The sequence below is a fragment of the Botryllus schlosseri genome, chromosome 1 (genome assembly GCF_051294905.1).
Source record: "Botryllus schlosseri isolate E-star chromosome 1, Bs_hap1, whole genome shotgun sequence".
In the NCBI taxonomy this organism is placed as follows: domain Eukaryota; kingdom Metazoa; phylum Chordata; class Ascidiacea; order Stolidobranchia; family Styelidae; genus Botryllus; species Botryllus schlosseri.
In genome coordinates, this window is record NC_137236.1 from 6874938 (window position 1) to 6892248 (window position 17311).

Genomic DNA, 17311 nt, shown 5'->3' on the forward strand with positions numbered 1-17311 from the left:
TTGTACTTTTTCCAAGTAATCGAATAGTTCCCTACTACTGGTAGCACCTACCAGAGTAAGTAAAATTTTCGCTACTCTTAATTGTACTCTGTCATATTTCGTAACTTGACTATTTTTCATTATTTCCAGTTTGTCAAGAGGAATTGTTATGTCCTTCTGATAAGAGAGATAGAGTGACCAAGACGGAGAAATTCAGGGGATGCTGTTGCGGTTAGCCTGTACTTTTTGTCGTGCTTTGCGCGAATATATAGAGTGACCAATATCTTTCTACTAAAGCAGGGGTGGCCAACAGCCAGAAGGCCACATGCGCTATACGAGCCTTTGCTGGAATGTTGATGATCTTTTTAGTCGTCCGATAAGAGTGAACCGGACTAGGTAACGGGGAAAACAATAACTATTATTTCATGAAAGCTCCTAGCCACGCTAGGGGAGAAAAATTCCGAAGTTATTGAATGAATTCGGTCAATAATTCTGTACCTTGCATACATTGCGGGAAATCGAGTGAAAATCAATCACGCGAAATGCTGAGAAAAATTTGAAGTCAAATAAATCTGCCTTTATATATTCTACTTACTGTTCATATACAAAGATCTACGAAAATTGTGACTGGCCCGCGGCTTATACGCCTACACGTCGTAACTGACATCTTAGTCATCGACATCCTAAAGTTTGAGCTCAGGCTAATCAAATTATTGGTTTGCCTTTGCAAGTTCATAATAAATTACCTGGGTAATTCATTTTTTATATTATTACCAATTTCGAGAATTACCGGGCCATGGGCTGGCTGCCCCCAGGGTTGTCATGACTCAAGTCACGATTTTCTGACGACTCGACTTGACTCGAGTCAATTGCGCATGACTCGAACCAAGTCATATGACTCGGGACTCAGACGGCCAAGACAGACATTCCATTGTAATTTCGAAGAATAGTAAAGTCACCACACTATTGGGATTACGTATATTGGTGCTGGTACTTGAAAATGCGACCAGAAACTACTAAAAGTGAGGAAAATTAGTATATCATAAATGCTAACCATTTGATATCACCAAATAGAGTTATATAAAGTGTGTGTTAGCAAGACTTTCACTGGAAACTGAGCAGTCAACACAATGACTTGGACTCGGACTCGAGTCATAATAGTGTGACTCAGACTCGACCCTCTGCTCGTTGACTTGGACTTGACTCGGTGGTTGTGGCTTCTGCATCTAATTTTAAGCCCAAAACCAGCTTCTAGTGTAAGCGGTTATCAATATGTAGCGAAATTAGCCAATTTTGGCTCGTTCGGTGAAATTGCACAACCACTAGACTAGAGGGTGAACGAGCCCAAAATTACTATTGAAATTATTTTTTTGATCTTTGGCACCACAGAGCAAGTATCCGTTTTGAAATTCAAAATTTTCCATTTTCACTCCACCCTAATATAGGAGTTTCGTGACAGTAAACAGGCCTAAAATTCAGCAAAATGTTTGGAATCATACAACCTGCCGTACAGTATTTCAGTTTCCTTCCTAATAGCGCAAAACATCAAGGTAGTGTCCGGGCTGAACTTATCCACATCGGTCATTGTCTTGTTAACTACAGGCATTGTAATATGACTTAGGGCATCATACCATCACATTTTCTGAAAGTAGGCACTGGCGTGAAAAAGAGGTCAAGAGCCACTGTTCTTATGCAATGGCGTCATTTGTAGGCTATCACATGATACATTTGAATCCTGACGCAGTCAAAATAGATGTATCTCCTGGGATGTAGCAACACAAATCCAGCTCTCTGCACCGTCCGCATAAGTCAGTTTCCAGGTTACGAGAGTGTATTTATGACTGATTTTCAAATCTACGTACGTAATTCTGTTGTTTTCAAATACAGCAAATTCTACTTCTACCTTAAATTAGCTACTTTTGGAACAGCAACACTATTACTCATACTTGAATGAAATATGCATCGCTACTTCTACTTGAGCAGCCTTCTTGACTACTTTGGCAGCTTCTGATCCTGCATGCGGAATAGGATTGTTCAGAAATAACTCTCAAATTCCGGGGATTCACTGGTTAAATTGCAAGGTTGCCTAAAAAAGAGGCTGCACAACAAATTCGGCTCAATTCTAACAAGCCAAAGCCGCTAAAGAGCGAATAGAAGTTTTCGAATTGATTTAAAAAAAATTCTACTGTCAACCCAAGGAAATTGATTTGCCTAAAAGAATGATGCATAGCATTTTTGCTCACTTCCAGCCGGTAGAAGCGAATTTATTGCAATTGAAAGTTTTGGATTTGCAAAAATAGCATTGATGGTGGGTAATCTCAGAATTATTGATAAACAACTTAAATAACTTAGCTTCTACTGGTAGGAATTGCGCCAAATTTTGTGTGCAGCATTTTTTTACGCAGCCTAACATTTCAATCAGTGAATCTCCGTCCCCGGCATACGGAAAAAGATTATTTTAGGATAACCCTAAAGCATGCAATCGCGGATAGGTATTTTTAGTGACTATTTCGCGACAACTAAACGATTTCACCCCCTCCTAATTTACTGGAAATCAAATAGCCATATTTGGTGCATGAATTCTTTGTCCGCTCAGAATGAGCTGGATGTAGGAGTCTGTAGGGTGTAAATATACGGTGCGCTGATGTTAAGGAATATAACATGATGATAAGAAAATCCATGGGATTCCACTTGATTCATTAACAATGAAATCGTCTACATTGTGGACAGAATGTTTGGTATGTATTTCTACATTGTCACCAATTCTGGATATGTTACAAAATTACACAGAAACTCACCTGTCGCCATCATTCCTGGAAATCCTAATGTCGGAATCTTGTCTTTTAACCGGTGACAAAGCCTGAAAGAAAATCTCATAATTACACAGTCGAAAAAATAGATTTGAACAGTAAAATTAAACAGCGGTTCCACCAGCCACCTCGAACTGCATAGAGCACAAAAATGCTTTCATTTAGTTTAGAAAATATAATGTTGTCCAGAGGGAAGCGGTTCATTTTGGTTTATTCATTCCATCTTTACGACATTACAGAAACGTCGCAGTGCATGTTTTTACAATTTAGGTAGATTTGGTTGTTCATTAAACTCTGGCCTGTGCCCAATGTCACATCAAAGGTGTAATCAAGTACCGCTGTACCGGTATCTCATAAAAGAGTTTAAAGACGATTGCCTCTAATGAACATAGAGGCATGCATGGATGCTTGCTTCTCAACGGGATTTCAAGAACATGCAGCACAGTTATTAGCCATACCTCGATTATTCTACTAGCAGTCATGCATGGTTCAATCACTTCCTGTAAAACGTGTTAGTAGCTTCAGCGTGGGAGCAGTGTGCAGCTTAAAAGCCTGTATGTTGCGTGAAGCTTGCAGTTTTTCTGAAGTGCGCCCTTCCTTGACCACCAGTTTAGTGTTTTTGTCATAAGACCAACTCTAATTAATACCCTTAATCTCGGCAACATGCTCAGCAAAAACCAAAAGGACGAGTTTACCCCTGGATCGGGTATACAAATATTTAGCGCTCTAGTCTAAGCCTAAACCTTTTTCGGATTTTTTCTGGCATGTCCGTTAATAATTTATGGGTGATAGATATGATGAGTCATATAGTAATCGCAAGCACTGATTGACTTGTTTTACAAATTGGGGATTTGGAAACGTATCACGTATCAATTTGAAACACATGCCGTATAATGCGTAATGTGACATTGTCACAGTGACAATGAAGAAGGTTTGAACTAAACTATATGGAAAGAGTAACTTCTTGCGACTTTAACTGCTACAAATACTTTTCCACATTGCCTCTATTTTGAATATGGATAACGCATGCGAGGTGCGTAGGCAATGTAATCGTGGCATATTAATGCACAGGCTTCAAAGTAAACCAATTTCCTGTTCATTTGATACATCCTACAATTTTAGTCCTTCAAAAAGCAAGTTTTATATTTTGAATTCCAAGCAACCTGTCGCGGTCCGCATTTTGCCTGCACTTTTCCCAGATCTGTTCTATAGCATTGATGGCAAATAATCGAATCCGAAATTATTGTTTTGTAAATGAATAAATTAAGAATTACTCACTTTTATTACTCACTATTAAACGATACTATTAAACGATATGTTATCCGATATGATATTCTGATTGCAATCCACTATAACAAAATGAAGAGTGGTTAGTAAAAGTAAAATCAATGAATCTATATACACCAGCGGTTCTCAACCGCCGGTCCGCCAGGTATATGACAACTGTATAAAGTATTTTTAAAATTTCATTCAATTTTATTAAATGCGATTTGGCGTCACTACCGTAATTTTCCAAGTATAGTACGCCCCCATGTATAATACGCACCCCTAAAATAGCATGTAAATTCTGGGAAAAAGCCTGTACCCATGTATAATACGCACCCCTAAAATAGCATGTAAATTCTGGGAAAAAGCCTGTACCCTACCCATGTATAGTACGCACCCTGCATTTCAGTACATGAATAGTTCCGATTTCGTATACGATGTCATTCTGTTTTGCGATGTCACTCGTGAACGATCATTACACGACGACCGCTAATCATTATACAATTAGCGGGATTGTCTTTAAACGATAGTAGATACCAGCCAAAGCCTGCGAGGCCGGCGGCGAGTTAGTTTAGGCCAACGAACCGACATCTTGCGCACGATGCCTATAGATGCGATTGCGCCTATAGGCTAACGGTTATGCCTATGTCATGCGCAACAGGTCTGTTGGAGATGCGACTGATTACGCAAGCGATTATATCTTGCGCACATGGCCTCTTGTGTATGTATAAATTGCGTATGCGATTGTTCGGGCCTGTCGTTGACGCGATGAATTGGCGAGAATCGCCACGCCACGCACAAGTGTCTATTAGTGACCTAATTTCGCTGCGTACAAACGCCAAACCAACTCAGCAGGAGATCGCGTGATTTTGCACACGACTCTCGTTAATTGGATACAACACTTCCAGCTAATTACTACGCGCGATGGCTGAAAGTGATGCGCGATTGGAAACAAACATGAAGAATGAAGATAGGTGTGATTTCAAGTTTTTTATCGAGGGAGATTTTTTCAAGCGTGTTGTTCCCATGTATAATACGCACCCCCCGATTTAAGGGCAAAAAATCGTGAAAATTTTGCGCGTTATACATGGAAAATTACGGTAATTGTCTTGATTATTGGGTGCCCTTCCACCAAGAAATATCCATGACATATTGCAATAGGCATTCTGGTTTCAATCATTACCGAGCCACGACGCACCATCCCATAATGAAGTTTAGGCTAACATAGGACTCTGAAAAGAGTTCCGAAAATTCGGCAGCGAGAAAACCTTGGCTGAAAAGGATTAGCCTTTGTTGACCGAAAACATCGATATATATATATATTGTCCATATGTGCTTAAACGGCTGTCACCGAATCTCACTGTCCTGGCCATCTGTACCTCACAGGACAGATGCCATCCCACAGAGAATAAAATTGTTTGCCAGCGAGCAAACACCACTTTGGAATCGTGTGCATCTTCTCACCCTGCTCTACTGGAAAATCGGATAATTCTGAGATAATAAAAAATTTATATCAATATGCATAGGCGCCGAACCTGGGCATGCAAGGCATGCCAGGCATGCCTAGACATTTTTTTAGGCATGCGGCATGCCTAGAATTCGGTTTGGCATGAATCGGCATAAACCCCGATTGTGTTATTTAGAACGAATCGTTATGTATTTCCGTTTACGACATTACCTGCTACCGCTTATATGTGAGTGAGGTAACCCGTTGCGCGCGGCCAATTAGCTACAAGCGCGTTGCCAATTAACGAGATTTGTCTGTGCACAATGTAACGCGACGCGATCTTGCGCTGAGATGATCGCGAAATTGTGTCATTGATTGCCGTGCGCTCGGCAATCATCGTTTGGGACGCTTGCCTGCTTTATCGCGTCTCCGACAAGCCTAGTTTCACTTGCTTGAGCATGAAATCACATCAGCAGTAGGCCCGGTGCCATCGCTGCCTGCACTATCGCATCTGCATTGGCGCGCACGATATTATCGCTTGCCTACACAATCGCATCTGCAACAGGCCTGGTACGAAAGATATCATCGCTGGCCAACTATCACGTCTATAGCCGAGCATGCGTTGGCTCCCATCTCTCGAGCCTACCATGCGTTAGTTCCAATCACTCGATGGCTTGGTGACAATGCCGTTAGGTGTTTGTTGGTTAGCGATTGTAATTAAAGAGCGACATCGCTGACCTGAATAACATCGAATGTCCGCAGACAGGTGCGATTGTGAGTGCGCCGTGCATGCGTAAGTGAATTCCGCTAATACCTAAACATAACCATCAGAAGATGTGTGTCAACTGTCAAGGCTTGAGTTGTAAAAGACGAGAAAGGTTTGAACAACCTGAAGTCCGTGCCATTATAGAACAGATTCCATAGCAACTCTGACATTTTGCCTTGCGCAAATCGTCGCCGAGGTTACGTAATACGCGTTGATAAGTGGCGTATTTAATTGTTCGCTAGCGATCAGGAACTCGCTAATTGACAGCACTTCCGGACTCGTTGACAAGCTTATCATACGCGCAAGTTTGTTAACACGAAGATATTGCATAATCGGCATTTATGCAGGCACTTAACTCTCATGAATTGATACTATATTATCCCTAATTATCAATTCCGTCAGACCATGACGTCATTCCTTTGTGACGTCATCGAACTCGCATGCCTAAGGAAAATTAGCGTTCGGCGCCTATGTCAATATGTATGCAATTACCAACAGTATTGACCAACTCAGTAATGAATTGCCATAAAATATTTTCGCGCTTTGCGCGATTACGCTACATAAACACTCTGCCTACACTGAGTAGAATAAATGCGCTCACAAGTACTGGGGAAAACACCCATCCAACTGTGGGGAGGCCGTTTTTGGGGTGTGGGCTGACAAAGTGCTTTTTATGCGCTGATTTTATGGATGATCAGGTACGGTTTAGGTGTTATCATGCAGGTGTTTTCGTGCCGCATTTTTCATTCGTAGTAGCCAGAGTATCCTACGTTTTGTCGCAGAGAGCAATCGCCAAGGTGGCACGACAAGGTGCTTAGTTCTATTCCAAAACGCTTCATCTCTCGATATTGTCGAAGAGAAGAATATTATTCGTGTTGACTACGCCAAGAGATTGTAGTCGGGTGTAAGCTACTTCAAAAACTTATCACATACTCCTAAAGATGCGCCTGCTGAACATGGGTTATTGTAAATTACGACAAATATATCCATCAGAGGACATAGGAAAGGGAAAGTGTATCTTTTTAAGAACAGTAATATATTTGAAATCGGCAATGAATCACAGTAACATGCTTAATACTTGCTGTGGATTGCTGACACCGCCAGTGGGATAACCCTTATCACAATATGTTATTTATAAGTCCCGATTGGTGAAGGCATGAGGGGAAATTGAGATAAGCGATGAATAAGGGGGCATTAGCCTTCATAAACTACCCATTTTTTTTGGGGGGGGATTAGGTAAAATCATGCAATAGGCCAGACATATACTATTTCGTTTCAGTTTTACCCACTGCTCTCATCAACGCTTACCAAGGTTTCATAAACAATAGAGGGTAAAGGCATACAAAAAACTACGCTTACCAAGGTTTCATAAACAATAGAGGGTAAAGGCATACAAAAAACTACATCGTCCAAAGTTACCCCACATGCCGGGATAACTTTGGACACGGATAATTCACAAAAATGAGGTACTTATTTATGACCATGATGATTCTGGATTAGTTCATTCTAATCTTTGCTCCATTACTCCTGAAAAACACAAAACTTGCCTCCCCTACACCCTAGCATTTCCAAGATACAAAGTGGAATTGTTGAAAATTGTCCAAAGTTACCCCGGTTTACGGTAGTTATTCTTATACTCAGTAACTTTTTCGAGACAGCTAAGAGACTTTACCTCCGTCCCAATTTACCGCGGTCTCAGTGTGCAATTTTTATTGCATGATTTCTTTGTCAGCTCGGAATGAGTAAATGCTGGATGTAAACGTAGGTAGAGTGTAAATATTGGTGTGATCATGTCACGGGAGATAGCATAGTGCTATGAATATCCATATCTGGATATGTCACAACTCACCTGAAGTCATCACGATTCCTGAAAAGCTTGATATAGAGGTCTTGTCTTTTGGCAGGTGACAAAGCCTGAAAGAAAATCTTACAATTACACAGCAATTAAAAATAGACTTGATCACTTTACGTCTTAAATGCAACTTCGATATAAGAACAGTAAAAGTAAACATTTGATCACCCAATCATCTTGAACTGTATAGAGCAGAGGTTCTTGAACACCGGCCCGCCAAGTACATTAGAACTTTATGTGCATCAATTCCAAAACGCAAGAAAGTAAACCCTTGTTCATTATTGGAGAAATACAACAACAAATGTGAAGTTGATTTGGAAGTTTGTAATGCATATTCTGCATGATGTCATAATAGGGAGTTCATGGTCGACTTTGGGCATACATAACAATGGTGCAACTGTTGTACAAAACGGTTTGAAAGTAGCCTACAACTTCTGACAAGTTACATGTGAAAGCTACTGAGACTTTTAAACAAACTTCCTTGACTTCCGACAGTGCAATTAATCACTTGTCAGTATAATAAAGACGACAGCAAACAGCAAAGTCGCATTTCTTTTAGAGGATACTGAACACTCACAATCAAGTTACGGGTATGTAACAGGAATTTGCGAGCTTCGACCACGGTCTCTAGTAACGAATACAGAGGCGTGCATGAATGTCTGTTTCCAAATGAGATTTCAAGGAGAACACGAGACACGGGCAAGGATAGCTAATAGCCATATCTCATTTGTTATAGTAACAGGCACGTAAGGTTCATTCTGTTCCTACAAACTGGGGTAATAGCTTCAACGTAGCCTCAAATTGAAAACTGATATCATTATGTCAGTAATCAATTGTTAAATACTTGGGTAGGTTTGAATAGAATGTCGATTTACATCCTAATTGCGGATTGAAAATACGAAGCCAGATAAAACTTACCTTGAATGAAAATTGGTGATCTTGCTTGAAAGTTGCAACTTGTTTGACTCTGATTGAAAGAAAATTACTGCCTGTGATGATAAATAAACGATACTTCGTGATAGAAACGATTCAAAATTCGAACTTTGCAGTCACCAAATGTGTTGAGACTTGTTGTTACAGATTGAAATAAGATCGTTTATCGGATCGCGGTTGAGTTGAGTATAAACACCCCACTATAGCCTTGATGGCAAATAATCGAATCCGAAATCATTGATTTTGTAAAAAGATAAACTCAGAATTACGGTACTCACTTTTATCTCCCAGGTAGAATTTTCATAAATTGATGCATGTCAGATTCCAACTGATTGATAACGGTTGAGATTGTCATGCAAACTTCTTTTATCACCAAATCCATTTCCCATCGGACAACCAGATCATTAAATGATACGTTATAAATTATGATCTTCTGATGGCAATTAACTGTAACAAAATGAAGAGTGGTTATGAAAAGTACACTCAATGAATGTATAATTGTATTGTATATGCACCACAGGTTGTTCAAGCCTGGCTACTGTACCAGCAAAAGTGGTTGCCTAGCCTATATAACAAGTTGCCGATAGTCGCCTCATATAAACAGAATCGAAATGGTTTATTTTGAGAATACATACAAATTTGGTATCCTGATCGTGGATAACAAAAAACGAATGATTTTTTAATTAAGGTGTCCCCAAATCCGTCAAAAACCATCAAAAGAAAGATTTTATTATGTAGTAAAATATTGTTTATGCAAGATTCTCATAAAAGAAGATGGGCATATGAACTTGTAACCCAGGATTGTAATGACTCGAGTCATGACTTGAATCGAGTCCGACTTGAGTCACCATATTTTGGTGACTCGACTTGACCAGAGTCATTTTTTCAAATGCGCAAAATGACTCGACTCGACCTGTAGGCCTACTCGATGCATTGAGCATGACTCGAACCAAGACATACGACTTGAAACTAGACGGCTAAGACAGACATTTCATTGTAACTTCGAAGAATAGTAAAAGTCACCACATGTCTATTAGTTCTGATACTTGCGAAATGGGCCACAAACTGATTGTACCGAGGAAAATTACAATATTATCATTATGAATGCGAACCATTCTATTTCACTCGAGCAGAGTTGAAAGAAGTGGGTTGGACCTGGTTGAACACAAAAAACTGAACAGTAAACACAATGACTTTGAAGAGTGAATAGCTCAAAGCATATAACGCATGCGACTCAACTAGTATTGAAATATTTCTCACTTATTTGAAATTTCCATGCATTGAGTCATTGTATGCTGTGGGGTATTTCAGGCTGAATTAGCGGAAGTGTGAAACTTGAACCGCCTGCAGTAAGCAATAGGTACGAACTCCTGATATTGGCCGTATAACCATTGTGGCAACAGTTGTAGGCTACAAGTCGTCATAATCATTGACCATGTCCATATTGAATAGGCCTAAGGAACTAAATATATGATCGGATGCATCGACTAAATCTACCGGCAAGATCATGCACTGTGGCACAATTAATGGAAGTATATTACCACAAAATTACTGGTTACTATTGCTATTACATTCATCAAATGATACGAATTTACCAAAAAGCAGTTTACACTTATCAAATTACTGCCGCATTGAAATAAAAATGCACAATTTTCAATGCAATAATGATGGATATGGCTTGATGAATTAAAAATATCAAATGTGAGAAACTTTATATTCATTCATGTCAAAGCTGCAGACTTGTACTAACTACTAATTGAGTTACTTCGACGGTCAAGACTAGTTCTAATTACCGATTTTGAAAGCGATTAGTTGTAGTGTTGATATTAGTGTAAACACCAACAGCGGTACACTGGCACAGTAATTGGGTGGGTTGAAAACGGTACATTTCAAACTATTAATAAAATTCTTTTTAAACGCCGATTTTATCCCTGATATTTTCACTTATCAGGCTCATTTACAATTCAGTAATTCACATTATCAGTACTGCAGTTGCTTCAGAATTGAAACTACTAAGTTGTTTTTATTTGCTAGTTACGGATTTTTAAAGCATGTGAATTGTAATTCTAGTAGCCAGTTTTGAAAAGTGAGTGGTTTTAGTTCTAGGTTGAGTTGCATTTTGAAAATCCAGTAATTTGTACAAGTCTGCTCAGGCGAATGCAATCTATCTCTTCACAAATATGGATGTGTAAATTTCAAAACATTGATCCACTTTTGGTGTCACTATTGTCCATTTATCTTGTGATATATCAAACTTTTCGATTGTATGAGCGGTTTCGAAATTTGGTACTGCAAAAATCCACTTGTCAATGTGATACACAGAAACCCAACCTTGAGAAGCATTCATAGAAGATGATGAAGTCCACTGAGCTGAAATAACATCGTAACATTCTACGTTATTGACTTTGATTCCTGGTATCCACCCGCCGATCACAAATATCTTTTGATCAACTGCAACAACACCACTCCCACTTACAGGATATCTCATTGGTTCGAGATCAACCCACTCTGATGAGGATGGAGTGAATCTGCAGAATGATGAAAGTGCGACACCATCTTGTCCTTCACCTCCGATACAATAGATGGAATCATTCAATGATACGAGACTTGTTACACCAATCGCAGTAGGTTTATCTTCTAATTGAATCCATTGATTCACGAGGGAAGTAAACATTTCCACATCACTTGTTGCTACATTATAACTTCCTCCGACAACGAATATTGATCCCGACAAAGTAACTGAGCGAGGATCGGTTCCATGGTCACAAATCATGTCATTCATTTTTTCCCATTTTGAATTTTTGTTTTTAAAATGAAGTCTATGAACTGATTTATCCACACATAAAACGTAAATATAAGGGTCTAGAGAAATCGCCGAATGTTTTAAATTCGGAAACTTCTCATCATGGAACTTCTCCACTTTCTCAGTTACTGGATTGAAGGATTGGATACAATCTGCGTAACTATCAAAAAGAATTATCAATTCATCTTTGCCAATTTCATCATTCATTTTGTACGGTGCCTTTAAACCTTCCAAAAGATGTCCATTGATCAACTTGTACAGTTTCAAGTCGTTACTGATGATTAGGTTTGATTCCAAAAGACGTTCTAAAAATGCTGGAGAGACTTTATCAAACTTGACAGGTTCAAGACATTCGTGCAAATATTCTTGATTTTTTCCATTTTTCTCAACCCAATTGAACAATAACGTTAGTTTTTCTTCTTCGCATAAGTTTGATTTGTCCAACATCACAAATTTGAGGACGTTAGTTTTTTCGATATTTCCAAATTCAGGTTGGTTTGATATCTCCATAATATTTTCAAGAAAAAATATTCTACATCGCGTAGAGACGGCATCCAGTCCATACATATCGGCGACATTTCTTGTGGAAAAGTAATTCTCTACATTAACTGATTCCTCCAAATAGTCAGATACTGCCTGTTTTATGTCTTCCAACTGCATCATGATTGCGACATGAAGAAGATGATTCATCTTTTCATCAGGGATCTCAAATTTGCCGGAATATATGAAATCGATGCAGTTTTTCACACATTGAGAATCGACCTCTTTCAGAACGACTTTTCCTTCGCGACTCTCTTTGGTGTCGTGTTTTAACATCGCTTTGAAGTAATCACAACCAGCCGACAATACATTTCTGTGAGTGTAATAGACATCATCTCCCACTTGAATTATGAAATCACAATGATCGTTTTCCAGCTTCATTCGATGTAATTCTTCCATCATCTTCACTGAATGTTGCTCTACATTTGGACACACAATCTGCACCATGATTGCTAATCAAGCACAATATATAAGGATCCTACGATTATTATAATACAGTCAAACACTGTTATCGAAGTGAAGATTAGTTAACTCAAGTAAAATACCCGTTGAAAAAATCATAAAACTTATTAACGTCACACATAGGCGCCGAACGCTAATTTTCCTTAGGCATGCGAGTTCGATGACGTCACAAAGGAATGACGTCATGGTCTGACGGAATTGATAATTAGGGATAATATAGTATCAATTCATGAGAGTTAAGTGCCTGCATAAATGCCGATTATGCAATATCTTCGTGTTAACAAACTTGCGCGTATGATAAGCTTGTCAACGAGTCCGGAAGTGCTGTCAATTAGCGAGTTCCTGATCGCTAGCGAACAATTAAATACGCCACTTATCAACGCGTATTACGTAACCTCGGCGACGATTTGCGCAAGGCAAAATGTCAGAGTTGCTATGGAATCTGTTCTATAATGGCACGGACTTCAGGTTGTTCAAACCTTTCTCGTCTTTTACAACTCAAGCCTTGACAGTTGACACACATCTTCTGATGGTTATGTTTAGGTATTAGCGGAATTCACTTACGCATGCACGGCGCACTCACAATCGCACCTGTCTGCGGACATTCGATGTTATTCAGGTCAGCGATGTCGCTCTTTAATTACAATCGCTAACCAACAAACACCTAACGGCATTGTCACCAAGCCATCGAGTGATTGGAACTAACGCATGGTAGGCTCGAGAGATGGGAGCCAACGCATGCTCGGCTATAGACGTGATAGTTGGCCAGCGATGATATCTTTCGTACCAGGCCTGTTGCAGATGCGATTGTGTAGGCAAGCGATAATATCGTGCGCGCCAATGCAGATGCGATAGTGCAGGCAGCGATGGCACCGGGCCTACTGCTGATGTGATTTCATGCTCAAGCAAGTGAAACTAGGCTTGTCGGAGACGCGATAAAGCAGGCAAGCGTCCCAAACGATGATTGCCGAGCGCACGGCAATCAATGACACAATTTCGCGATCATCTCAGCGCAAGATCGCGTCGCGTTACATTGTGCACAGACAAATCTCGTTAATTGGCAACGCGCTTGTAGCTAATTGGCCGCGCGCAACGGGTTACCTCACTCACATATAAGCGGTAGCAGGTAATGTCGTAAACGGAAATACATAACGATTCGTTCTAAATAACACAATCGGGGTTTATGCCGATTCATGCCAAACCGAATTCTAGGCATGCCGCATGCCTAAAAAAATGTCTAGGCATGCCTGGCATGCCTTGCATGCCCAGGTTCGGCGCCTATGACGTCACAAGTTGAATGAATGAATTGAAGGAAAGTCAACTGCACATAAGATGAACACTGAACAGGAGGAGGATTGGTTCGATTTGTTTGAAATACGGTCAGATTTGTTTGAAATGAGGTCAGTCTCATGTTTGAAATGAGGATAGTCATGTCAGAAATAAGGATAGTCATGTTTGAAATAAGGATAGTCGCTATATTCACTATAAAGTCAGTTGCAGTACCAGGCACGACTTCCCAGTGGTAGCCCAGTCCGAACACATCCCAGACCCAGTCCGAACACATCCCAGACATGATGTCCGAACACATCCCAGACATGATGTCCGAACACGCACCAGACACCATGTCTGAATGACAACAAAGGCCAAACACATCTCAGACACCATGTCCTAATGGCAGCAAATGCCGAACACACCTCAGACATGATGTCCAAACACGCCCCAGACACGATGTCCGTCTGGCTGCACAGGCCGAACACACCCCAGACATGATGTCCAAACATGTGCCAGACACGATGTTCGAGTGGCAATACAGTAGGCTTACCATATTTCGGAAATGAAAAAAGAGGACACTTTTTCAGAAATTTCAGACAAGCAAAACCGGAGAATAATTCTCAAAAACAGGTAAATTTCACCCGCTTCATGATCGGTTGTCTAAAAAAAAAAAAAAAGGTCATCACTTCCGCTCAGAGCTCAAAAACACGTTTTTCACTCCACATTGCTAGGTGGATGACTAAAAAAAAAAGGTCTTCTTTTCGCTCAGAGCTCAAAATCACGTTTTTCACTCCACATTGCCAGGTGGATGACTAAAAAAAAAGGTCTTCTTTTCGCTCAGAGCTGAAATCACCACTTTTCCGTCCGAAATACCCCCCGGAGCTTCACTTCTGCACTAATTTGCGGCATATCACTCGCAATTTCCTCTAAATCTGACCTAAATTTTCAAAAAAGAGGACAAAATCTCAAAAAAGAGGACAAAAGGGCGTCCTCCGAGGACACTTTCAAAAAAGTCAAAAAAGAGGACAAATCCTCTTAAAAGAGGACGTATATGGTAAGCCTACAATACAGGCCTAACACGCCCAAGACACCATTACGTCTGAATGGCAACACAGACCGAACGCGCCCCAGACACGATGTCCGAGTGTCAACTCTGATCCGAACACAACCCAGATACCATGTTTGAATGGCCGAACATGCCCCAGACACGATGTGCGATTGGCAGCACAGGCTGAACACACCCCAGACATGATGTCCAAGCACGCCCCAGACACGATGTCCGGGTATCAACACAGGCTGAACACGCCCAAGACACCATGTCCGAATGGCAGCACAGACCGAACACGCCCCAGACACCATGTTTGAATGGCAATATCACATACCGAACACGCCCCAGACACGATGTCCGCGTATCAACACAGGCCGAACACGCCGAAGACACCATGTCCGACCGAACACGACCCAGACACGATATCTGAGTGTCAACTCAGTCCGAACACAACCCAGACACCATGTTTGAATGGCCGAACACGCCCCAGACACGATGTCCGATTGGCAGCACACGCCAAACACACCCCAGACATGATGTCCGATTGGCAGCACAGGGCGAACACACCCCTGACATGATGCCCAAACACGCGCCAGACACGATATCCGAGTGTCAATACAGGCCTAACACGCCCAAAGACACCATGTCTGAACGGCAACACAGACCGAACACGCCCCAGACACAATGTCCGAGTGTCAACTCAGTCCGAACACAACCCAGATACCATGCAAGTCCAACATACAGTCAGAAGAGTTCGCCACATAACTTGTTGAGAAGTTCGATCGGATGTTTAATTGACTTTACCGGCTATTGAAGTACATTACGTTGATAAATCCACTGACTACTGTTTGGTCACTATGCTTTACGCTGAAAGTTTACATTAAATACGATTTATTCCTGGTATAGGTTGATAACTACGCAATTGATATATCGATCCAGGATTTCGGCAAAATAATCAGGTCGACAGCTTGCTAGATTCCCAATTTTATGCTTTCAACACATTTCATATTTACAAACAGTAGAGAAGTAACAACCCAATTATGTCTGATTCATTTCGCAGAAGATTATGATGATAATTTACTCTTACGCAGTTGTAAGCAACAGATGGACAAAAGGCAGATATATATTGAATTTCAAGCCTAACCTGAACACAGTCATGTCTTAAATTTAGCTCCTCCAAAGCGTCAGGTCCAGCAAACAACATCCCAATATTATTCAAAACACTGATACAAAGTGAAGATGTCGAACTAGCAATAACGAGAGCGAAAGTATCAAAACTTCTGTACAATCATCTGTACACAGTAGGGGCTCTGTACATAGTAAATATTAGAATGTGCAACCTAAATTGCTGTAATCCCTGTCAAGAAAGAAACCGTATTTTTGCTTTGAGGATCGTGAGGGTTAACATATCTGCGAAAAGCAGTGCTTCTTGTCCTTTTCATAGTTGTGGCCCAATTTCCATTTTGCAAAGATGGCATGACCCGCCGCTCGGCCTTAATCTTCTTTTAAGCGGCGGCAATACGGCAGGTTTAGGCCGAGCAGTACATATAAAATAATAGTTCGTTCTCAAGAGCCCAAGAATGGCAAATGTATGTATTGCAAGCTTGGCTCGTTTTGAACTATACAGCTCTTGTGTAGCCTTCACAGCAAAACCGGAAGTTAGAATGGAACATTTCCTAACTTATATTAAAATTAGAGCAATAAACATTTCACAGATTAAATAAGAGTCAGATTACTGGCATTTTCCTCGAATTAGTCGAATAAGGCAGTTAAAACTATCCAGTTGTCCAAGTCTGTCTGGACCGTATAAGCCTTTTCAATTGTTTGATTTGGCGGTCCGACTTGGATTAGTACTTGGGGCCTGCAGTGCGCTTCACCTGGTCACTAGATGTCGGCAAAGTGAACGAGGCGCTTTCCGTAACGAGTTCTCCCTCGACAAATTTGAAATTTTGCCGCTGTCTGATTCCGTCGTCGTGACAACTTGCGACCCAGGTAGGGGGTCGGGGGTTTGAATTTAACGAACTCTTCGTTTGATTGAGCCGCCACATTCTTACTCGCTTTGAAACGTCGCACAGGACTGGTCCGGTTCACGTCCTCCTCGTTCTGCAAATAATAGTTGGGGGTCAGTCAATA

At 40.7% G+C, this 17311-nt stretch overlaps 1 protein-coding gene across 18 annotated transcripts in view; it reads right to left on the minus strand.

Annotated features, from left to right (window-relative positions):
* The window catches only part of LOC145432990 (uncharacterized), a 299451-nt gene that overhangs the window by 261600 nt on the left and 20540 nt on the right, over positions 1-17311 (minus strand). For 9 of the 18 annotated variants that reach the window (XM_080309982.1, XM_080309992.1, XM_080309889.1 and 6 more), the window contains one exon: positions 2778-2839. In XM_080309982.1, the coding sequence (XP_080166108.1) occupies positions 2778-2839 (62 nt within the window). Of the gene's footprint in view, positions 1-1481; positions 1622-2777; positions 2840-3247; positions 3989-8117; positions 8183-17311 lie in introns of those variants that run through there. The other 9 variants (XM_080309971.1, XM_080309948.1, XM_080309940.1 and 6 more) reach the window with 3 other exon arrangements.